Source organism: Danio rerio, chromosome 3 (genome assembly GCF_052040795.2).
Source record: "Danio rerio strain M-AB ecotype USA chromosome 3, GRCz13ab, whole genome shotgun sequence".
NCBI lineage: Eukaryota > Metazoa > Chordata > Actinopteri > Cypriniformes > Danionidae > Danio > Danio rerio.
This window is the reverse complement of record NC_141023.1, coordinates 1,051,754-1,077,410: the sequence shown is the minus strand read 5'-3', so window position 1 is coordinate 1,077,410 and position 25,657 is coordinate 1,051,754. Positions and strand designations below refer to the sequence as shown.

Below are 25,657 nucleotides of genomic sequence, written 5' to 3'. Positions count from 1 at the left end.
TACAACCGAGCTCTGCAGAAGAGCATCTCTGAACACACAACACGTCCAACCTTGAGGCGGATGGGCTACAGCAGCAGAAGAGCACACCGGGTGCCGCTCCTGTCAGCTAAGAACAGGAAACTGAGGCTACAATTCACACAGGCTCACCAAAACTGGACAATAGAAGATTGGAGAAACGTTGCTGCTCTGATGAGTCTCCATTTCTGCTGATTCGGATGATCGGCTCAACAGCATGAAAGCATGGATCATCCTGCCTTGTATCAGCGGTTCAGGCTGGTGGTGGTGGCATAATGGTGTGGGGGAGATTTTCTTTGGGTCCATTAGTACCAATTGAGCATCAACGCCACAGCCTACCTGAGTATTGCTGCTGACCATGTCCATCCCTTTATGAGCACAGTGTCTCCATCTTCTGATGCCTACTCCTGCTACTCCTACATCCTGGCCAAATCTGCCCACTGGCCTCTGTCCATCATGGCCTCCTAACCATCCCCTTATTCCAATTGGCTTCATCTCTGTCTCCTCTCCACCAATCAGCTGGTGTGTGGTGTGCGGTCTGGCGCAAAATGGCTGCCGTCGCGTCATCCAGAAGGATGCTGCACACTGGTGGTGGATGAGGAGATTCCCCCCATTGTGTAAAGCGCTTTGAGTGCCCAGAAAAGTGCTATATAAATGTAAGCAATTATTATTATTATTATTATTACTTCCAGCAGGATAACGCAGCATGTCATAAAGCTCAATCATCTCAGACTGGTGAACATGACAATGAGTTCACTGTACTCAAATGGCCTCCACAGTCACCAGAGCTCGATCCAATAGAGCAGCTTTGGGATGGGGTGGAACGGGAGATTGGCATCATGGATGTACAGCCGACAAATCTGCAGCAACTGTGTGATGCTATCATGACAATATGGAGCAAAATCTCTGAGGAATATTTCCAGTAGCTTGTTGAATCTCTGCCACCAAGGATTAAGGCAGTTCTGAAGACAAAAAGGCGGTCCGACCCGGTGCTAGTGAGGTGTGCCTAATAAAGTGGCCGGGGAGAGTACAACACCTACCCAGACAATATAGCATTGCAAACTTACACATGTTCAGAAAAGTCACTTTTTCACACTTTTCAAGGTTAAAAGTTGTTGGAGAAAAGATCAAGATCCTATAATGTAGTTTAAAAGCAGGAATAAACATATATCATATATAAGGAAAACTGCTAATTTCTGGATGTTTTTCGCAGTTTAGAGTGCAGGTGGTAGCAACACACATGAGCTCAATATATAAATTCATAACCAGTGATACTGATTTAATCTAACACCACGCTTAATTATTTGTAATGAATGAGGTAATGAATATATCAGGTTTCACTGTCTGTTATACTTGTTGCAGTTGCACTATTGTACCAGCAGATGTGCTTCATCTCTATAGCACATATAAACAGTAAATGCAGCTAAAATACTGAATCTTTCAAACAATTATTTTACTTATTAACGTGGAATAAAATGTCCTACCAGCACTTACCCTTCATTCAGTGGTGAATTATCCACCCATGTCATGTTGCCCTCGATCTCGGCATCAGTCAACCCCAGCCACACAGGCATTTTCACCTTCTCTGTGATGAATGAGGTTACACGTCTCTGTGTGAGTAAAATCAGGAGTACTATTATTGTCTTTCATGCACCAGAGACTTCTGTCTGCTTTTTGTTTGTGACTGTTTGTCTCCATCTAGTGTCTGAGTAATGTGCAGGTTAGTGTATACTCCATCAGCTGTTTTAGTTTCTGTTGTGTTTTTGACTGTTTGCCTTCATCTAGTGTGTGAATAATGTGCAGGTTAGTGTATACTCCATCAGCTGTTTTAGTTTCTGTTGTGTTTTTGACTGTTTGCCTTCATCTAGTGTGTGAATAATGTGCAGGTTAGTGTATACTCCATCAGCTGTTTTAGTTTCTGTTGTGTTTTTGACTGTTTGTCTCCATCTAGTGTCTGAATAATGTGCAGGTTAGTGTATACTCCATCAGCTGTTTTAGTTTCTGTTGTGTTTTAGACTGTTTGCCTCTATCTAGTGTCTGAATAATGCTCAGGTTAGTGTATACTCCATCAGCTGTTTTAGTTTCTGTTGTGTTTTTGACTGTTTGCCTTCATCTAGTGTCTGAATAATGAGCAGGCTAGTGTATACTCCATCAGCTGTTTTAGTTTCTGTTGTGTTTTTGACTGTCTCCATCTTGTGTCTGAATAATGCGCAGGTTAGTGTATACTCCATCAGCTGCTTTAGTTTCTGTTGAGTTTTTGACTGTTTGCCTTCATCTAGTGTCTGAATAATGTGCAGGTTAGTGTATACTCCATCAGCTGTTTTAGTTTCTGTTGTGTTTTTGACTGTTTGCCTTCATCTAGTGTGTGAATAATGTGCAGGTTAGTGTATACTCCATCAGCTGTTTTAGTTTCTGTTGAGTTTTTGACTGTTTGCCTTCATCTAGTGTGTGAATAATGCGCAGGTTAGTGTATACTCCATCAGCTGTTTTAGTTTCTGTTGTGTTTTTGACTGTTTGTGTTCATCTAGTGTGTGAATAATGTGCAGGTTAGTGTATACTCCATCAGCTGTTTTAGTTTCTGTTGAGTTTTTGACTGTTTGTCTCCATCTAGTGTGTGAATAATGTGCAGGTTAGTGTATCATCCATCAGCTGTTTTAGTTTCTGTTGTGTTTTTGACTGTTTGTGTTCATCTAGTGTCTGAATAATGTGCAGGTTAGTGTATACTCCATCAGCTGTTTTAGTTTCTGTTGTGTTTTTGACTGTTTGTGTTCATCTAGTGTGTGAATAATGTGCAGGTTAGTGTATACTCCATCAGCTGTTTTAGTTTCTGTTGTGTTTTTGACTGTTTGCCTTCATCTAGTGTCTGAATAATGAGCAGGCTAGTGTATACTCCATCAGCTGTTTTAGTTTCTGTTGTGTTTTTGACTGTCTCCATCTTGTGTCTGAATAATGCGCAGGTTAGTTTATACTCCATCAGCTGTTTTAGTTTCTGTTGAGTTTTTGACTGTCTCCATCTTGTGTCTGAATAATGCGCAGGTTAGTTTATACTCCATCAGCTGTTTTAGTTTCTGTTGTGTTTTTGACTGTTTGTGTTCATCTAGTGTCTGAATAATGCGCAGGTTAGTGTATACTCCATCAGCTGCTTTAGTTTCTGTTGAGTTTTTGACTGTTTGCCTTCATCTAGTGTCTGAATAATGCGCAGGTTAGTGTATACTCCATCAGCTGTTTTAGTTTCTGTTGTGTTTTTGACTGTTTGCCTTCATCTAGTGTGTGAATAATGTGCAGGTTAGTGTATACTCCATCAGCTGTTTTAGTTTCTGTTGAGTTTTTGACTGTTTGCCTTCATCTAGTGTCTGAATAATGTGCAGGTTAGTGTATACTCCATCAGCTGTTTTAGTTTCTGTTGAGTTTTTGACTGTTTGCCTTCATCTAGTGTCTGAATAATGCGCAGGTTAGTGTATACTCCATCAGCTGTTTTAATTTCTGTTGAGTTTTTGACTGTTTGTCTCCATCTAGTGTCTGAATAATGCGCAGGTTAGTGTATACTCCATCAGCTGTTTTAGTTTCTGTTGTGTTTTTGACTGTTTGTCTCCATCTAGTGTCTGAATAATGTGCAGGTTAGTGTATACTCCATCAGCTGTTTTAGTTTCTGTTGAGTTTTTGACTGTTTGCCTTCATCTAGTGTGTGAATAATGTGCAGGTTAGTGTATACTCCATCAGCTGTTTTAGTTTCTGTTGTGTTTTTGACTGTTTGTGTTCATCTAGTGTCTGAATAATGCGCAGGTTAGTGTATACTCCATCAGCTGTTTTAGTTACTGTTGTGTTTTTGACTGTTTGTCTCCATCTAGTGTCTGAATAATGTGCAGGTTAGTGTATACTCCATCAGCTGTTTTAGTTTCTGTTGTGTTTTTGACTGTTTGCCTTCATCTAGTGTGTGAATAATGTGCAGGTTAGTGTATACTCCATCAGCTGTTTTAGTTTCTGTTGTGTTTTTGACTGTTTGCCTTCATCTAGTGTGTGAATAATGCACAGGTTAGTGTATACTCCATCAGCTGTTTTAGTTTCTGTTGTGTTTTTGACTGTTTGTCTCCATCTAGTGTGTGAATAATGCACAGGTTAGTGTATACTCCATCAGCTGTTTTAGTTTCTGTTGTGTTTTAGACTGTTTGCCTCTATCTAGTGTCTGAATAATGCACAGGTTAGTGTATACTCCATCAGCTGTTTTAGTTTCTGTTGTGTTTTTGACTGTTTGCCTCTATCTAGTGTCTGAATAATGCACAGGTTAGTGTATACTCCATCAGCTGTTTTAGTTTCTGTTGTGTTTTTGACTGTTTGCCTTCATCTAGTGTCTGAATAATGAGCAGGCTAGTGTATACTCCATCAGCTGTTTTAGTTTCTGTTGTGTTTTTGACTGTCTCCATCTTGTGTCTGAATAATGCGCAGGTTAGTGTATACTCCATCAGCTTTTTTAGTTTCTGTTGTGTTTTTGACTGTTTGCCTTCATCTAGTGTCTGAATAATGCGCAGGTTAGTGTATACTCCATCAGCTGTTTTAGTTTCTGTTGTGTTTTTGACTGTTTGCCTTCATCTAGTGTGTGAATAATGTGCAGGTTAGTGTATACTCCATCAGCTGTTTTAGTTTCTGTTGTGTTTTTGACTGTTTGTGTTCATCTAGTGTGTGAATAATGTGCAGGTTAGTGTATACTCCATCAGCTGTTTTAGTTTCTGTTGAGTTTTTGACTGTTTGTCTCCATCTAGTGTGTGAATAATGTGCAGGTTAGTGTATACTCCATCAGCTGTTTTAGTTTCTGTTGTGTTTTTGACTGTTTGTGTTCATCTAGTGTCTGAATAATGTGCAGGTTAGTGTATACTCCATCAGCTGTTTTAGTTTCTGTTGTGTTTTTGACTGTTTGCCTTCATCTAGTGTCTGAATAATGAGCAGGCTAGTGTATACTCCATCAGCTGTTTTAGTTTCTGTTGTGTTTTTGACTGTCTCCATCTTGTGTCTGAATAATGCGCAGGTTAGTGTATACTCCATCAGCTGCTTTAGTTTCTGTTGTGTTTTTGACTGTCTCCATCTTGTGTCTGAATAATGCGCAGGTTAGTGTATACTCCATCAGCTGTTTTAGTTTCTGTTGTGTTTTTGACTGTCACCATCTTGTGTCTGAATAATGCGCAGGTTAGTGTATACTCCATCAGCTGCTTTAGTTTCTGTTGTGTTTTTGACTGTCTCCATCTTGTGTCTGAATAATGCACAGGTTAGTGTATACTCCATCAGCTGTTTTAGTTTCTGTTGTGTTTTTGACTGTCTCCATCTTGTGTCTGAATAATGCGCAGGTTAGTGTATACTCCATCAGCTGCTTTAGTTTCTGTTGAGTTTTTGACTGTTTGCCTTCATCTAGTGTCTGAATAATGCTCAGGTTAGTGTATACTCCATCAGCTGTTTTAGTTTCTGTTGTGTTTTTGACTGTTTGTCTTCATCTAGTGTGTGAATAATGCACAGGTTAGTGTATACTCCATCAGCTGTTTTAGTTTCTGTTGAGTTTTTGACTGTTTGCCTTCATCTAGTGTCTGAATAATGCGCAGGTTAGTTTATACTCCATCAGCTGTTTTAATTTCTGTTGAGTTTTTGACTGTTTGCCTTCATCTAGTGTCTGAATAATGCGCAGGTTAGTGTATACTCCATCAGCTGTTTTAGTTTCTGTTGTGTTTTTGACTGTTTGTCTCCATCTAGTGTCTGAATAATGTGCAGGTTAGTGTATACTCCATCAGCTGTTTTAGTTTCTGTTGAGTTTTTGACTGTTTGCCTTCATCTAGTGTGTGAATAATGTGCAGGTTAGTGTATACTCCATCAGCTGTTTTAGTTTCTGTTGTGTTTTTGACTGTTTGTGTTCATCTAGTGTCTGAATAATGCGCAGGTTAGTGTATACTCCACCAGCTGTTTTAGTTTCTGTTGTGTTTTTGACTGTTTGCCTTCATCTAGTCTGTGAATAATTCGCAGGTTAGTGTATACTCCATCAGCTGTTTTAGTTTCTGTTGTGTTTTTGACTGTTTGCCTTCATCTAGTGTGTGAATAATGTGCAGGTTAGTGTATACTCCATCAGCTGTTTTAGTTTCTGTTGTGTTTTTGTCTGTTTGCCTTCATCTAGTGTCTGAATAATGCCCAGGTTAGTGTATACTCCATCAGCTGTTTTAGTTTCTGTTGTGTTTTTGACTGTTTGTCTCCATCTAGTGTCTGAATAATGCGCAGGTTAGTGTATACTCCACCAGCTGTTTTAGTTTCTGTTGTGTTTTTGACTGTTTGTCTCCATCTAGTGTCTGAATAATGTACAGGTTAGTGTATACTCCATCAGCTGTTTTAGTTTCTGTTGTGTTTTAGACTGTTTGCCTCTATCTAGTGACTGAATAATGCACAGGTTAGTGTATACTCCATCAGCTGTTTTAGTTTCTGTTGTGTTTTAGACTGTTTGCCTCTATCTAGTGACTGAATAATGCACAGGTTAGTGTATACTCCATCAGCTGTTTTAGTTTCTGTTGTGTTTTAGACTGTTTGCCTCTATCTAGTGTCTGAATAATGCACAGGTTAGTGTATACTCCATCAGCTGTTTTAGTTTCTGTTGTGTTTTAGACTGTTTGCCTCTATCTAGTGTCTGAATAATGCACAGGTTAGTGTATACTCCATCAGCTGTTTTAGTTTCTGTTGTGTTTTAGACTGTTTGCCTCTATCTAGTGTCTGAATAATGCACAGGTTAGTGTATACTCCATCAGCTGTTTTAGTTTCTGTTGTGTTTTAGACTGTTTGCCTCTATCTAGTGTCTGAATAATGCACAGGTTAGTGTATACTCCATCAGCTGTTTTAGTTTCTGTTGTGTTTTAGACTGTTTGCCTCTATCTAGTGTCTGAATAATGCACAGGTTAGTGTATACTCCATCAGCTGTTTTAGTTTCTGTTGTGTTTTAGACTGTTTGCCTCTATCTAGTGTCTGAATAATGCACAGGTTAGTGTATACTCCATCAGCTGTTTTAGTGTCTGTTGTGTTTTAGACTGTTTGTCTACATCTCTTGTCTGAATAATGCGCAGTTTAGTGTGTAGTACATCAGCTGTTTTCATTACTGCCACTTTTGTCTTTAATTAAAGACTTAAAAGACTACTACAGTTTAGAACAGTGGTCCCCAACCCCCGGGCTGTGGACCGGTATCGGCTCGTGGATCAATTAGAACCAGGCCGCACAAGAATTAATTATCTTTAAGATGACATAAAAGGTAGCTGCATTTAAAGCAAAGCTGGATTTGTGGGGACGGCATGTGATCAGAGGCATATTGGACTTGCATGATGTGTGTGTGCAGGCGCTCACGAGCTGTTTCACGGGCACACACAAAGCTTGAAGGTAAACGAACAACGGCTTATCATAAGTGTAGATGACCTTTAAATTGTTCAATCACGGACACTTCTGTCTCCATCCAGTAGAGGGTGGATGTTGTTTTAAATCAGACCATAGTGTGCACATTGAAGAAGTTATGGGTGAAATGTTTAGCGCTAAAAAAGGAAAGGACTTTGGAGTGCTCTCTGTTAAGACTACCGTAAAGGCAGTCAAAAAGGTTTTTCTGAGTTTTAGCTCCTGTCTGATGAAGGGCACAAGGTATTGTTGATATGTTAATCAGTGAAATTTAAAAAGACTGTTTATTTTAAAAGTTTATAGTTGTTAACGGTCTTTTGGTTAGCATTTAATTGTTGTTAGCACATATATAAGGATTTTATGTTTCAGTGTTATCGATATTATTTGTTAGTTTTGTAGAAAAGGCATGTCATTTATTTTTTTATTACTATTTACTTATAATTTGCACTACAAATGGGACATTAACAGCAATTAAGGTCTTTATTTTGGTAATTTTATGTGTTTTAGATTTATCTTTCTAAAAATAACATCACTAATTGAGCTAAAACTAATAATTGTTAAAGCTGTTTATATTAGAGTCTAATTGTTGTAATTTATAAGGTCATAAATGCTTTATCTGCATTAAATATTGCCATTGTTAGTGTTATAGCAATTCAAATTATTTAGACTTATCCCTATAAAGTTAATTACATTTATATGCTACGCCATTTCAATGATATGTGTAATGAATATTATTTGTTTCTTTGTTTCTTTTATTCAGCTCTTACGATGATTTATTTTGAAGATCAAAACTTTATAAACATCAGTCCCTGAGAGTAAAGTGAATCTGTTCAGCTGGAAATGCTACAATAAGCATCTTATCGATTATTATTTACATGGTTGGCATTAAGATGAACATATAAACGTGATTTGACTAATTTCTAGCTGCTAAATGTGTCTGGGAAATATTCTAAGGCTTTTATTCTCATAAACCGCGCGGGCGTGAATGCATCTGACTGTTCTGATTGGCTAAAGTAGACGTCTCACGTCAGCATGTTCTTGACGTGCACGCGCTCTTTCTGGCAATCTTCCTTCTGTGTTCACACAGCGCAGCATTCCCGCAAATTTTCGGTAATGTTACAACTTCTCTTTCCGGAAAATAAATAGCCAGAACGAATTTACCGGTATTTTTAAAAAGGCCCTGTTCACACATACACACCTTTCCGGATAATTGCCGGTCATTTTCCGGAAAGGTCTGTATGTGTGAAAGGGGCTTTTGACTGCCATTACCCCCAGATGGGACCATCTCGTTGCAAAGAAACAAGCTCAGGGCTTCCACTGATTTAGAGTTACGGACAGTTTTTGATGTTATAATATGTTATATTGTTGGAGCAATGGGTTAATGACATTAACTACTTCTTAATGTTATAATAGCATTGTAATGTTGGAGCAATGTGCTAATAAAGATCCATATGAGTACACAGTGGATTCAGGTTTATTATTATTATTATTATTATTATTATTATTATTATTTCAACCCCCCAGTCCGCAGTAAAATTGTCAAGCGTTGAACGGTCTGCAGTTAAAAAAAGGTTGGGGACCACTGGTTTAGAAAAATTTTGTGACTGTAGTTTTTATGTTTTGTGGCAGGAAAAGCTAAACTAACAAAGGGCAAACCCCTGACAATGAAAACACATTATATTAGCCTGGTAAATGTGGTAATATATAGTATAGGAGATCTGTCTATTCAGGTGGTATAGAAACACGACAATATGATGTTTATTTTTCTTACAAACTCACCTGCTTCTCTTCACTCTTAATGATGAGCAGATCCTCACCGCGGTCTCTGCAATACTGTCTGCTTTCAGACCAGTTTTTCAAGTCCATGGGGGAGAAAAACTCATCTAAAGTACACAAAGGGGAGAGTGGGGTAATATTTTTTTAACTAATGTGCTGCTCATGATCAAAGGAAATCTGAATGTATATATTGAATGAGATAACCCCTTGACATGAACAATCTCATTTTCGATAGGGTATGTAAGAAGTACATAAATCAAACACATGTACAACACGTCATAAACACATGACTAACAAAACAAACAAACAAACAAACTTCACCTGAAACACTTCCCACAGTCTAATGCTGCGTTCACACCAGATGTGGAACGTGCGTGAAGCGCGAGTGATTTACATGTTAAGTATGAGTAGTACAATGAGTAGTACAATGCAAACGCATGTGTAGACATCCTGCGGCCCGATACGTGCGAATGGCGCGGCGTGAATGTCGTGAATTGTGCGAACGGCGTGGCGCGATTTTAGCGTTTTGCACATTTCCCAAGCCCAAGCCTTCAGGGGACCCTAAGCAGGATTTTATTTGGGGCCCCCTTGGTGCAAACAATATGACAAATTATCGCCAATCCTTGATAATCCTTCGCACACTCAGGGCCGGAGCAAGCTGAACTGGCGCTCTAGGCAGAGGACGATCACGCAGCCCTCAACCCTAATGTGAAAACGAAAGTGACCGGTTATGAAAATGAAATGAGGTGTCGCGGACCTTTATTCTGCCGCCCTATGCGCGGATATAACTGAGGACGCGCGAGTGCTGAGGGAGGGAGGTAGGGTGGTGTCGCTGACGCTGCTCTCTCTATTCTGCCGCTCTATGCGCGGATATAACTGAGGACACAAGGGTGCTGATGGAGAGAGGGAGGTGTCGCTGATGCCACCCCCTCTATTCTGTCGTCTATGCGCGAATATGTTTGAGGACGCGGGTGGTGAGGGAGGTGTCGCGGACATAACTGAGGACGCGGGTGGTAGGGGGGTGTTGCGGACGCCGCCCTCTCTATACTGGCGCCCTAGGCAGCCGCCTAGGTCGCCTCTATGGACATGCCGGCCCTGCGCACACTAAAAATTTAAAACACACATTATCGATTTTTTTTTGCTGTAGCTGTGTTGCTTACATCATAAAATATATGTTTTAAGACAATTCTAAATATTATTCTGCAGAAACAACTTCCTATTGATCCAACTTTTATATGACTACTTACCACAAATCTAAATAATTAGACACAAAACATTAAAATGGGCTGACAGAAACAAAAACAGCTGAAAGTAGCCAATAACAAAAATTGTTCAAAATTGTTCAAAAATTGTTCAGTTTTCAGAAATAATTCTAAATTAAGTGATTTTTTTTTGTAAAACAAATTAATCTGCCAATGAGATCACTAAAATAATCTTATTTAAAACCTAAAACAATATTTTTTATTTACCCTAATTGGCAGATTATTGAGCTTTTTTAATGAAAAATTCACATCATTTTGACTAAAAATCCTTCTAGAAATTGTTTATTGGTTTAAGAAGTTTTAGATATTTGGACTAAAAATTACACAAAAACTATAAGAAAGAAAATCACTTTTGCAGTGTATTTACCAACTGTCAATTGTATAAATCAGAAGCTTAATTTTTATCACCAAGTTCATGAAAAAGCATTTTGCTGCTGTTCCGGGCACTGCTGCTTCAATCACGATATCAGTGATTCTGCAATATATTGATAGATCACAAGAAAACCAGCCACAATTTATCACAATTATGGTAAATGAAGGGGGAAAATGCATCAAAAATGTATGATGAATTTCTTTTATAAACACGCATTTACAGAATTGCAGTAATGTAAAACAAGCTTAAAATGCTGATGTGCAGAGAGCAGTTTATGACTGAAGAGAGCACATCTCTATCACAGCAGCAAAATCTCAATTTAGTGGAATATGCATTTAAGAAAAAAACTGCCAAAAAGTAATTTATTGCTTTCTAATTTTCTGTAAACACTTATTACAACTTGACCAACTAATTTTATGTAAACATGGAAACATTTTAAGCTTAGCCCTGGTTTATTTTTCATAAAAATTTAAAAATAAAAGTTTGAGCACATAAGAAGTTGCACTAGCCGCGGGCACGCGCGAGCGATATAGCGAAATGAAAGCGCGTCTGTTAGAAAGAAACTAGAGACAAATTCTGGGGAGCTGGATGTCTGAAACACACAAATACATTGGCCCAGCTTGGACAGAAGAAAGTGTCTGTATGCCTGAGATATTCACCATTGCAATAGCTCATCTGTCAAACTCAGTGGTTTACATGACACTGGTGTATGTCTAATGATCCGCCATTACGGGAAGCCACCTGGTGGCGGCTGGGTGTACTGTAGCTAAGGCGGTTATCTGCTGCACTCAGTGTGGAAAACTGATTAATTAAATCAGATCTTTTTTAAATTTAGGTAAATATTTTGGCGCCTGAGTATGTATCGTGGTCAGAAATAACACTATAAATGGGCATATATTTTGTCCCACCACAAATCCACAACAAAGTAAAACGAAAGTCACAATAATTTCAAGCACTCTTGCGGGCTCCCTGGTGGCCACGGGGGCCTAAGCAGCCGCTTAGTTCGCTTATGCCTTGGGCCGGCTCTGGATGCACCTCTGAAAGGATCTAGTGGACTCAGACATGGCCCTAAACGTATCAACGCTGTTTTTCAGTCTTCATAAAGCACATAAACACAGTTATTTTCTTCATAAAATCCATGTTAGCCATTTAGCTATGAAGCTGGAGTTACCGAGCAGACAAAAACCCTGCCCATCACGCGAATCCATGTCTTTTCTGAAGTGAATTTGTCGCGCAAATAAAGCAGATTTGACCCGCTGTTATGTATTTGTGTTATTTGTGCTCTGTTTCTCTGACCCCCCCCCCCCCCCCTCCCTCTCTCTCTCTCTCTCTCTCTCTCTCACTCTCGCTCTGTTCTCCCATATCTGCTTTCATGTATTCTCAGGTTCCGTTCATTGGTCCATTCAGTTGTTAGTCATTCCTCCGCAGTAACGTCACTCTTACGTCACATCCAATAAGCTAAGACTACCCATCATAAAAGCCTGCGTCAGACCACTCGCGAGGCCCTTGCACTTTTTCTCTGTCTCTGCTTTTCCGCTTGTTTGTATTTATCACATGCGTTTAGAAAACCCTGTTAAAGTGTGTATTTTGTTGTTGCTCGTTTCTGTGTGCACGTTATCCGTCCGTTATTCGTACATCATTCTTAGTTTATCGTTTTTTACAAGGCTTGGAAGAAGCGAACAGGTAAGAAGGTCACGTGACATACATTGCAACACTTAGGACTGCTCTGCTGTCTAGGACACTAGGTTAGGGGCGAGCGCCACTCCTTGTACTTTTTGGATAGATAGATAGAGTAGATAGTTAGGACTCGGAAGATCTTTGCGTGTTAATTATACTGTTTTCACATAGTTAGTAAGCTAGATGCTTCTGGGAAGTTAGATTTAGTTTGGGTTTTGTTCTTTTCATTTCTTTAGCGCCGCCCGCGTCCCTTCTGCCAGCTCTCTTGTTTTTCCCGTCTTTATTTGTCTCAGTGTTGTACATATTGTAAATATATATATATATGTATACATATATATGTATATATATATATATATATATATATATATATATATATATATATATATATATATATATATATATATATTGTAAATATTTTTGCCTTACTTTTTCTGTCTTTTTTTGATTAATTTGTGGTTGTTGTTCACTTTTGGGAATTGTAAATAAAAGCATATACTTTTGGCATTACTTTGGTTGTCTTTCCACTCATTCACTGTTTATATAAATATATTTTAATTAATCAAATGTCAAACCCCACCATCCCCAAGACAAACATCAGGGGTTTGTAACAAATCCGCTCGATGATGAAAGAGGTTTTGAACACAAAAAAATTGTTATTAATACATTTTTGCACCTCACTCCATAAGCTGACTATGTTCAATGCCAAAATAAATGTAAAACCGTCTCCTCATATTTGTTACAAAAATACAATTTACATCGATCCCACTTTTAAATTTTTGCAAACAATGTTTTGCTGGATAAAACATGTGGATAAGTTTATAGGATATTTCTTTAATTCTATTGCTAACATGATATCTCTGTGGTAACAGCCACATTTTTTTTCAGTTCACCCTTTAATAAAGACATCCAATAAAATTGCATATAAGGTACAGTAATGATTTCTTTTTGGAAAAGAGTAGCTCTATAATTAGTCTTGGTATTTACTGTAAAACAAAATTTGCCAAATTTAGCAATATCAAAAGATGATGCATCAGAAGGATGGTGTTATTAATACCTCTAAATAACATGAATGAATAACATGTCTCTGCAGGAATTGAACCAATAATAGTCGAAAACTTGCTGCGTTAATGAGATTTTTTAATAAGAAAGGACTTTATTGTAAGAAAAGTATACCATCTTTATTATATAACTGACTAAACAAATAAGTTTGTTGTCAAACCAATTAAAAAAAGAGATTTGTGTTTGTATGAACTGTCTATTATGCCAAAATAAACCAAATCAAAGGTGGGGAGAAATCATGCTTAAAGATGAATGACCATGATGAGCACTTGTTTGTGGAAGGCAGATAGCTCAACTGGAGTTTTGTCCATATTATAATTACTCATCAAAATAAAACTAAGACCACCAGTCTTTGATAAAACATGATAATCTCCGCTTTGAAGAGCATAGGAACATACTCCCACATATAACTTGAAACAACATTTAACCCCTCTAATAATTTCATCCATGATTTTCTCTGGCCTTTGTCTTTCGGGAAATCGTGGTAATTAAAGTAAGGGTGTCATTTTCTTGAGTTGGAGCAGCCGGGAACGCGGCAATTACAGCAATGAGATGACCCTGCCATTCTTTCCAACTCCGTCGCAGTGAAACCGGATGTTGTGGTACGCTGTTTCGCTTACTGGAACCAGGAAGTGTGAAAAAGGCCTATTAATGTATTAACTACCACATTAGTTATGCTTAATTTAACCATGATGAACTCATGATATGTTAATGTATAATTATATTGTGACTGTAGGGCCACATCATCACTAACCCATTCTTAGCTACTCATGAACTCCTTATGTACTCTCGCCTCGGTGCAGAGGATCTCCATCTCCATCTCGGGATGGAGCTGGACTCGGTCACCATGGTAGCGCGCCTCTCCAGGGATTGCGCTCGTCTGCTGCTGAACTGTCTGAGGGAGCTCGACAGCAAGTTAGTGGTCCCACTGAAATACTTTCAGAGGCTCCTGGGGCATATGGCTTCCGCTGCGGCTGTCACACCACTCGGACTGCTCCATATGAGACCACTTCAGCACTGGCTTCAAGATCGAGTTCCGAGACGCGCATGGCATGCGGGCACACACCGAGTCTGTGTTACTGCGCTGTGTCGCCGCACCCTCAGCCCCTGGAACGACCCCTCGTTCCTGCAGGCCGGTGTGCCTCTGGGACAGGCGTCCAGTCATGTTGTTGTCTAATCAGATGCTTCCAGCACAGGCTGGGGAGCCGTGTGTTGCAGGCATGAAGATGCGGCCCTGTGGGTAGGTGCCCAGCTGCGTTGGCAGATTAATCGCCTAGAGCTGTTGGCAGTGTTCCTTGCTCTCCGCCGTTTTTCTCCGGTGCTGGGGCAGCAACACCTGCTGGTCAGGACGGACAGTACGGCGGTGGCAGCGTATATCAACCGCATGGGGGGTATGCGCTCTCGCCGCATGTCTCAGCTCGCCCGCCGTCTGCTCCTCTGGAGTCACCCGCGGCTGAAGTCGCTGCGCGCCATTCACATCCCAGGTATGCTCAACCGTGCAGCCGATGTGCTCTCACGGCAGCAGATTCACTCTGGAGAATGGAGACTCCACCTCGAGTCTGTTCAGCTGATATGGGCGCGATTCGGGGAGGCCCAGATCGATCTGTTTGTCTCCCCCGAGAACACTCATTGCCAGTTGTTTTATTCCCTGACCTCGGGGAATGTTTTATTCCCTGACCACTCTCGGCACGGATGCACTGGCCCACAGCTGGCCTCGGGGCATACGCAAGTATGCGTTTCCCCCAGTGAGCCTGATCGCGCAGTTAATGTGCAAGGTCAGGGAGGACGAGGAACATGTTCTGTTAGTTGCGCCCCTCTGGCCCAACCGGACCTGGATATCAGAGCTCTCCCTCCTCGCGACGGCCCTCCCCTGGCAGATCCCTTTGAGAGAGAACCTACTTTCTCAGGGACAAGGCACCATCTGGCACCCTCGCCCCGATCTCTGGAACCTCCACATGGGGTCCAGACTTAGGTAACCTGCCGTCCACGGTGGTTGATACCATCACTCAGGCTAGAGCCCCTCCACGAGGCGTGCCTACGCCCTGAAGTGGAGTCTATTCACTCGCAGAGAAGACCCCCGAAACTGCCAGATAAGTGTTGTGCTCTTTTTCCTTTAGAGAAGCTGGACAGCAGGCTGTCGCCCTGCACTCTCAAGGTTTTCGTGGCTGCCATCTCCGCTCACCATGACGCGGTGGCTGGCGGCACCTTGGGAAAGCATAACCTCATCATCCGGTTCCTCAGAGGTGCTAGGCGAATTAATCCAACTCGCCCCCCTCTCATGCCCTCTTGGGATCTCGACCTCGTTCTCACGAGCCTGCGTTCAGATCCCTTCGAGCCACTCAATCAGTATCCTTAAGATTTCTGTCCATGAAGACAGCTCTGCTGGTCGTGTTGGCCTCTATTAAGAGGTTCGGGGACCTGGAGGCATTTTCAGTCAGTGACTCGTGCCTGGAATTCAGGCCGGATTTTCTCACGTTATCCTGAGACCCCGCCCGGGTTATGTGCCCAAAGTTCCTACCACCCCCTTTAGAGATCAGGTAGTGAACCTGCAAGCGCTGCCCCCGGAGGAGGCAGACCCAGCCCTTTCCTTACTTTGTCCAGTTTGCGCTCTGCGCATCTATGTGGACCGTACTCAGAACTTTAGATCTTCTGAGCAGCTCTTTGTCTGTTATGGCGGTCGGCAGCAGGGACGTGCCGTATCCAAACAAAGATTATCCCACTGGATTGTGGAGGCCATTTCATGTGCTTATTTGAGCAGAGGTCAGCCGCGTCCCCCGGGAGTGCGCGGCGCCTCTTTAACAGACATTTGTAGAGCTGCGGGCTGGGCGACACCCAACACATTTGCAAGGTTTTACAATCTGCGAGTGGAGCCGGTTTCCTCAAGGGTATTAGGTAACCCTTGGTGATTGAGGAAACAACTCGGTGGGGTGTTGTGTCAGGCTTGCGGTGCCTTTTTCCCTAACACGGAGGTACGTGCACCTTCCTGTCTGTCAGTAAAGTTCCCCATTCGGTGAGCCCTGCAGATTCCTCCGAGGCCCCCAGCACTGACTCAGCGGAGGAGTCACTTGCTGGCCCACTACGTTAGGTCTGCCCGCTGGTCAGCCCGCGTTTTTGGGTATAGGTGCCTGCTATGTGCGATCCCCGCTGGTGATCCCCATAGGCTTTTCCGCCACGGTTAAGTTCCCCCCACTGGGTGGACCCGTGCCTTCCCTATCCGCTAACCACCTTCTTATGCGCACTCCCCCTCCTTAGGGTTAGTCCATATGTAATTCCATTTGTCTCCCAACTGGGTGCGGATGGTCTCCGCAGCGTCCTCCCTACCGGGATTGCACGCTTCCCAATGTACTGTCGTATTCCTAGAATTATCTAGACGCTAGCGACTCCCAAAAAAATATACCTATTTCGTAAAGCTTCTTTTGAAGTGGAGATAAGTTAGGGCCAAGGGCACTTTGGAGGGCCGCGCCTTCCATGATTTGGGTGCGTCACGCTTGCCTGACTGCCCTCTCATCGGAGGCGTTGGTAAGGTGCAGTCATTATGGCGCTTTCCATAGTTCTTCCATACATGGATTTTCCAAGGACAAATCCACTTATAGCACTGAAGCTCCCCAACTGAAGGGGAACGTTCGAGGTTAAAGAAGTAACCCTTCGTTCCCCGAGGAGGGGAACGGATGTGCTATACTCCATCGCCATAATGACTGTCCCTTAGCTTAAAAAGGATCTCTTCAGCTTAAAAAGGATAGTGTTTGCTGGCGCCAGGTGTGCTTATATGCTCAGTTATTTGGCAATGCAGCACACCTGCGCAAGCTTACGCTGCCAATTCATTGCTTTCATTGGCCCGTTCAATACTCTTTCAGACAAGCGGCTTCTGAACCAAATCTCCCATACGTGGATTTAGAACATCAAATCCACTTATAGCACTTCCGTTCCCCTCCTCGGGGAACAAAGGGTTACTTCTGTAACCTCGAATGATACGTGTTCTGTCAACATCAACATGAACAGGAGCTCATGAGTAGTTAAGGATGAGTTAATAGTGATGTGCCCCTCCAAGTAAAGTCATAAAATAACTATACATTTAACACTTCATGAGTTCATGTTAGTTACATTTAGCTTAAACTTAAATGTTGATTAATACATTAATTAAAAACATTTATTAACAAGTAATTAAGGTAGCCATCATTTACATATGAACTCATGTGACTCATGTTGTAGTTAAAGTTAATTCATGATTAGTGCATACCTTAACTCATCATTAGATCATAATAGAGTGTTGTTTACATATTACAGTTTTTACAATGGCTATGACAGTTTTTTTCAATACATTTAACAAGTTTGCTAAACTCTAACGCAGCAACACACCTAAAACACACAATTGGCAAAACTATTAATTTCATGCTCAAAATCACACATTGTAAACTAAACTTCTAAACTACTTTTCAAAATACAATAATAAACTAACATGTTTAACAAAACACTGCAAACATGTTTCAAAATGAAATAATTGTTCAAAACCCTAACACATGTTCTCTTCCAACTGAAACATTCAGCCAATCATAACACACTGACAATAAAAACACTATCATCAGACGTTCTCAGCCACAGATCTGAGTTGTTGGATCAACAGAAATGTGTTTAGATTCATCTTAATGAATAACACAACAAGGATGAAGCATGTAAACTGCACTGCACCTTTCTGCCATGTGAAGCCTACTCCATGTGTCTGTTCATCATCTGTTCACCTAATTATTTTGTTTTTTGCCATCACTTCTTTCACACCGCACCCGTGAGCAGCGCATGAGCAGAGCCTGTTTTTTGGCTGTCTATGTTTAGGTTAGAGCTTTCATATGCATTTCATTTTACCTATTAAATGCATCACCACAGATTTGTATGCACTGTTTGTGCTCTACATATGTGCTGTGCTCGAGCTGCTTCAGCTTTGCTTGTGTATGTGGTGTGAATGTGTGCCAGTGAAGGACACGCTGGTGCAGGAGTTAGAGCATAGCTGCGCCAGTGTTGCTTAGGCTGACTTTGCTAAAGATTTTCCTGTGATATTTCTAATTATGGCATAACTTTCCATCCAATTTGTTTATTTAAGTACAAAAAAAACAAAAAAAAAAACAAATGCTTGATCACAGCCCGGCCCAAAGATAGTGGCAGTAAACATTGACCTGACCCAGCCTGCAGGTTGGGTTGAGTCAAGTTTGGGCTTGGGCAGAGAATCTAAACTCTAAGCTGAGCCGTTTTCTGTCTAACAGTCACTGCACTGCAGTCACTGGACTGACTGCATTCATCATGAGGGAGCGTGAACCAAACCGTGAGCCTCATACCGTGATGTTTGGGATGTATCCTTACACCCCTAGTTCATATACAGCAGCTCTGTCTGGTTCTGGAAGTGGAATCTGATTGGATGATAGTGGTGAGATATTGCAGTAATATCAGCACTGCTCCAGCCTTGTCACTCATGTGTGTATCACTCCACCCATAGCAAGTGTCAAGTAGAGCACTAAACTCACTACAGTTTGAGGAATACTGCAGATGCTGGACCACATCATGTATTGTTGACTTTCAAGTGAGAATGCAGTTGCTGTAGCTGCCGTCAGAAGCAATTGTCATATATTACACTCTATAAACATACGCTTTACAGTTAAAAAGTCAATAAATAGTTAAAATGTTCAGAGTAATCATTAGAATAAAATAGTAATTTATATTTGTCGTTAATATATGTCTATTTATTTCAAATTAATAAATTAAAACTATGGAACTATGGGGGGGTTATTTCTCTTTATGTTTAGCTTGGGAATTATTTCATTGTTGCAATCAAGATATTCTTCCGATGCACTACAAGTAGTACAGCCACAAGGTGCAGTGCTAATAACACGTTTGCAGGATTAAGAAGTACAGAGAAGTTACAGTTTGTTAACATATAGTGTAAACGTAATAGTGTTAACGTATGTGAACATGTATGACTATGTGTCCGTATGTTAATGCATAATAAGCCAATTAAGTTTATTTCTTTACATGTTGAATGTGCACTTTATCTATTGGTTGTATGTATTTTGTTCATTACATGCAACATCACCTTTAAAGGGTTAACTTAAGTTTAGTATATATATTTATTTTCGTAGTTCTGATGGCATAATTGGGACATAAAGTAGTGCAAGGCTAGAATGTACAAGACATACTACAGACTCATGTCCAAATAAATGTCAGTTAAAAATCAAGAATGGCTTGAGTCTTTGTTTCATCTCGAGGGGAGTAACAGTCGCTTTAATTTCAAATATGTGGTTTGTTTATAAGAATAATGCCCATTTAAAAAAAACTTTCTCAATGATTTTGGAGATGGGACTTCCAGCACAGTGTCGGCTGTTCAGTGTCTCTTTGCCCAGAAAGAGCTCTCCTCTGACGGACCCTTATTCAGCAGTCGGATACATGTCTCCACAGTGTTTTAATGTGAAATATAACTCATTTCGGATGTATCTAGCAGCAATATTTTGTTACAATCATCTGTCATTTGCTCCTGAGCTAATAGATTTGACTGCAATGATAAGCTTAACAGCTTAAGATATATTATGTGCTTTAATTTTCTTTACTGATTTATTGACCATCTTTATTCTGTTGTTTGGTAACTGTTATGTTTAATAATTTTTATTTGATAGCAGTGGTATTTAATAAAAACTCTTTGTATTTGAAACTGCAGATAGACACTATTGGGTTTGTGGTGTTTAAACACAGATGATGTTAATGTTGCATTGTTTTGCCATAAGATGGCATCAGAGACTGTATAATATCAGTTCTACAGGGTTTCATCAACCAAACACTTTAAAATATCCACTGTTGCTCAGTGGATATTTTACACTCCTGCTCTACAGACACTGAGGTAAATGACACACACAGTCGAACAGTATTTTGTGTATATTCTATTTCTGTATTTAGTATTACAGATTTATTGTTTGCTTTGGTGTTTGTGTTTTAATATTAGTGAAAACTCAGCTAACACAGAGAGATATAAGAGAAACTCTGAAATTGATGTTATTTATCATTCAACCTTATAATCTTGATCTGTCTTTCAGTTGCAGATGTGAATGCAGGGCAAAAGAAAGTAGATCATCATACCAAAGGGTTTATTAAATGCAAAATTAGATATGGCTGTGATATTAGCACAGTCTGTGACCTCATGTTAACACACGGCTCCCAGCACTGCTGATATACTTTTATACAGTATTAAGTGTGATTGGCAGATGACCAGTTGACACTACATTCTTCTGCCACAAGATGTCGACAGAGAGCGTAAAATAATAATCTGCTTTTCAGTCTTCAAGGAAGTAAATTATTTCCTCAGAGATTTTAAATGACTACTCATAAACAAATCATTACAAAGACAAACTTCAATTTCACTCTATATTTTGCATTACTGTGTTGAGTTAAACTATAATCATCTACTGCACATGAAGGCGGTATATCAGGAAGGAGGATTGTATTCTTTCAAGAATAAGGATAGGACATACAGGGCTGAACGCTACATTACACATGTTAGGAAAACATCCAACAGGGTTGTGTGATGGATGCGGAGAGAGAGAGACAGTAGAACATGTAATCATTAGTTGCAATAAATACACAGAGGAAACGAACTTGCGGAAAGCATCACGGTGAAAGGAAGCACACCTAACAGCTGTGAGTGTCGTGAGCCTCGTTTTCCCATCTGATAAGTAAGGTACCTTTATTTTGTTTGCTCGGTTGAGCGAAGGGGCCATTTGTTTGTTTCTGAGCCAAAACGATCTCAAGCTGCACATCACACCTGCAACGGGGTGGGATTGGTGTGTGTGTGTGTATGAGAGTGTGTGTGTGGATTCACATAGCCCTAAAGAGACTTGTCAAAAGGTTTTTCTTTCAAATTCTCTGTTATAACAGTATTTAATTAGCATTGTTAAAGTCCAGTTAGAATCTATTGTTTATTTTGGGTTTTTTGTTTTAGAGTAGCAAATTTACTATTCAATACATAGAGAGATAGCTTTAGGAAGAGATTTGGATTTATAATAGCAAAAGGGGACAAGCATATACGAATTACTGTGTTTAGTTTAATAATTGGAGAAACGCATCGGTTTATTGTCTCATATTCTGAGTATTTTTGTATTCCTTAAGTGATTTTTGTCTTTCTGTGCTGCATCTGAGCATAGAATATACATATTTGATGTAAATAATACACTTTTATTTTATTTTTTTCCAATACTGATTGAAGTTGTTTTTTATTTATTTAAAATACATTGAATACACTTTTATAGTTAATCATTGTGTTTTTGGGTCTTTATTTTGTCTCTTTTGTTGGTATTTGAGTGATTAATGTGTGTATTACATATAACTAATATTAGTCTAGGTTAAACGTTTTCAGGTTAGTCCGACGATCAGGGGATATATGAAAGCCATCTTGTTAACTCAGGCCCTTATATCAGGTTCTTTTTATCTGGAGTCCAGAGGTAAAGTGAAAAAAGGGTTACAGTTGTCATTTTCACTTTTTGTATGTTTGTGTGAATTTTGTATTGTAATTTTTATGCAGCGTTATTCCATGAAAGTCAATCTAATACACACATATATGCATACATACAAAAGTAATCAGACTTTTTTGTCATTATGCCTCATCTTTGTGTGAGTTCATTTGAGAAGTTAAAGGGGTGTAGTAAACAAGACACACACACACACACACACACACACACACACACACACACACACACACACACACACACACACACATATGTATATGTATATGTTAAAAGTCATGTTTATTAGACCAAGAACATTTCCACAGTTTTTCCTACAGTCTAATAGTTTTTATTCTGGAAAAGTCTTGGGCTGTTTATTTTAGTCTGGCTGGAGTAAAAGCAGTTTATGTAGGCCTAATAAGCATGTCAATATAATTAACCCCCTAAGACTTACTTTATGTCAAACAAACATTTGTCATGACCCGTCACTCAAAAGCATCTTGCTATGGCTACTTCATTTATAATGTAGCCAAATTAGGTTTCTTGAAAGCTTTCTTGCTGTATGAGTTGTTTATTTTGTTATTCTTTTAACGTTTGTTGAATATACAGAATTATATTTTAAATACATCCTTTTAGTTAATGAGCTGTTCATCTTCTGTAATTCTGACCATCTTTTTGTAAAAACAGTGATATTTCTATTGCATCCACTCCCATATTAAAATACTATAGTAATGTATACTGTAGTGCTTTTGAACCATGTTATAAAATAGCCTATTTAAATTGTATAGTTGCTCTGGTATCACAACAACTATAAACACAACCCAATACTAAATAGAAATTTTTAAAAACGCCATAATATTTACTATAAATCACCATAGTATTTTTTCATGAGGTCATTCGTCAGCGATAAAAAACGCGAACGAGATCTCCGCCACTGGTGACGTTTCCAGGTGGCTAAACAGCGAGATTCGGCAAGTGTCCGACTTCTGATGTCATTTTTGAGCCCTCCTCTTACTGCGCACGCCTGCTCTCGTTTACAATGCAGCCAAGGCGAGGCGCACCTCAAACGAGCCGATTGACTTCTTGCAGTTTACAGACAAAAATTAAATGACTTACAAATACAAATAATCTGAAAGCGTTTATACAGCAAGATGAAAAGAGCTGTACATAAAAGAAGACTTACATGAGTGGTGTTCTTGTAATATGTGTAGTTTTGTTAACCTTTTTGTTTGTATTTTTCACAATAAATTCTTTTTATTTTTGACTGCAGATTGTTAATGGTTAATATCCACCTATCACTACAGGACACCATGTTAGACTGGTGGAACTGCTAACTGTGTTTTTAATCTGTTTACCAGAATAAAGCGATCTGTCCAAGATGTGAATGGTGTCAGATCTGATCATTACTGTACACAACGCAAAGGAAACAGAGCACTAACCGTTACATGAGCTAATATGTAATCCTTTTTTTAATAAATTTTAATTTCTTGATTAAAAATAAAGATTTAAATTACAGCTGCACATCTGTAAATATGTAAATAATTAAACAAAAATAGTTATTAAACTGATATAGTCTATGTATAAATAACAACAAAAGTTAGCTGGATAATGTAAAATATCATTGAAGCAAAGAACAAATTAAGCTGAGCTACCTTCATTATACATAAAACCCAGAATCGGTGCAAACTAAACTGAAATTTTACTGTCTAGACCAGAGGTGCACAAACTCTGTCCTGGAAGGCCGGTGTCCTGCAGATTTTAGCTTCAACTCCAATTAAACATATCTGAACCAGCTCATGAAGCTCTATATAGGTATACTAGAAACTTCTAAGAATGTGTGTTGAAGGAAGTTGGAGTTTGGGCACCCTGGTCTGGACAGTTAATCCAGCTTCATTGTATGACCCCTCAGTGTTTAAAACAATGAAGCTGCAGAAACAGTCTTAAAAACATACATGTGCACTGAGCCCGCCCCCCTGAGAATCCTCAGTCCATAGTGATCAATGATTGGCTCCTTTACTAGAAGTCGGGGCTTCCATCGCTAATGTAGCCACACTGATACACTTTTCTCCATTCTAAACTATATGAGTGACACGTCTGCTCTATTCTCTAGTTTATATCAATCATGTTGACAGAAGGCACAGAAAGAGAAAGCATTTATGATTATAAATATTATGCACAAATAATAATAGAGTCCTTAAGACAAAGACAGATTTAAAAACTCATCAATATGATGAAAATTTACAGAAATTTAAGCTCCTTTTATGGCCATCACATAATAATGCACTCAAACGTTGACAGAAAAAAAAGCTACACAAGAAAAGCTCAAGAAAACCCCAGATGATGAGCTTACCTCCTATCCAAGCTTTAGTTGTGGGTTCTGCAGTGGATATAGTGGAGGGTTCTTCAGAAGCATTCGTTGTGGGTTCTTCAGTAGTTTTAGTAGTGGGTTCCCGTCTCAGTGGTGGAGTGTGATGTCCAGGTAAGCAGAATTGTGTGCGGTACAGATCTTCATCTGTGTTCTTCTTCTTCATGTTTCTCTCTGGTACGATGTACGTCAGTACTATAATGACCAGCAGAAGAACACAGAGGAGCCCGAGACTCACCGTCATTATCAGCAAACATCTGCTTCCTGACAAACACACCAATATCAGACACGTATCAATACACTGTATTCAACACATCAATCTTCATATGACACTGAAAGAGCTTTTTACATTTGATGTAGACGAGAGTTAAAACACTCCTATATTCTCTTAGTTTTTAGGGCGAATGTCAGGGATCGGTTCCTAACTGTAGTTTGTGCCTACAGGAGTACCCGGCCTTCTTGGAGTCTTTGGTAGGGGGCTGGAAGGTGCTCAGACTGATTTTGTCTTACCCATGTGGGCATTTAAGTCTCCCAGTAGAACAACAGTGTTTGGTATCCTGATCAAATACATTAAAATACTTTCAAAACATCAATTGTTCTGAAAACTAAAATAATATAAAGATTCTGGATGTAATCTGGAACATGTGTGAAGCACTTCATAAAGCACTTCAGACAAAGTAAATCTGTAGACACATTTTTCACTTATTATAATATTGTGAACTAGTATGCAGAGTTTCTCATGATCAGCATCATGTGGACTTATTAAACTTCTACTCACTGTGTTTTTCAGCTCTTCCTTCACCCTCGCTCTGTCTCTGAGCTCCAGATGGATTATTCATGTTCCTGTGTTCATTAAAGGTCTCTGACTCCATCTTCTGCTCTTATGTCTTGCTGTATGTCTGCACAGATGAGCTGTGCTGTCAGTTGAAAAGTACATGGTCTAGAAAAGTGACCAACAGAGGAAGTGCTTTGTGAGATGCAACCATGGCAAGTTTTTTCACGACACGTCCCCTTTGCTCATACCAATTCTACACCCATGCATGCACAGTATGATGATTTACTACACCGTACGCCACGATTCGTTAAGTTTTAATTCCTGCCAGCAACTGATTTTTCTCCATAGTTCAGATTAATGTAGATAGATGTATGCTTGGTTATAAGCACATATTAACTGAATACAATGATCCATCAGTTTACCAAATTTATTTTGTTATATTATGTGACAGGGTACATGAGGTAAGTGATGGTGATTGACGTCTGCAAT

General features: G+C 39.7%; 1 protein-coding gene across 1 annotated transcript in view; it reads right to left on the bottom strand.

Annotated features, from left to right (window-relative positions):
• Positions 1–25,657, bottom strand: part of LOC147845355 (uncharacterized) — a 26,759-nt gene extending 1,102 nt beyond the window's left edge. The window contains exons 1-4 of the mRNA XM_087243862.1: positions 25,172–25,657; positions 24,379–24,657; positions 9,190–9,293; positions 1,510–1,625 (exon numbers count right to left, since the gene is read on the bottom strand). Coding sequence (XP_087099988.1) covers positions 1,510–1,625; positions 9,190–9,293; positions 24,379–24,657; positions 25,172–25,265 — 593 coding nt within the window. The 5' untranslated portion in view covers positions 25,266–25,657. The remainder of the gene's footprint in view (positions 1–1,509; positions 1,626–9,189; positions 9,294–24,378; positions 24,658–25,171) is intronic.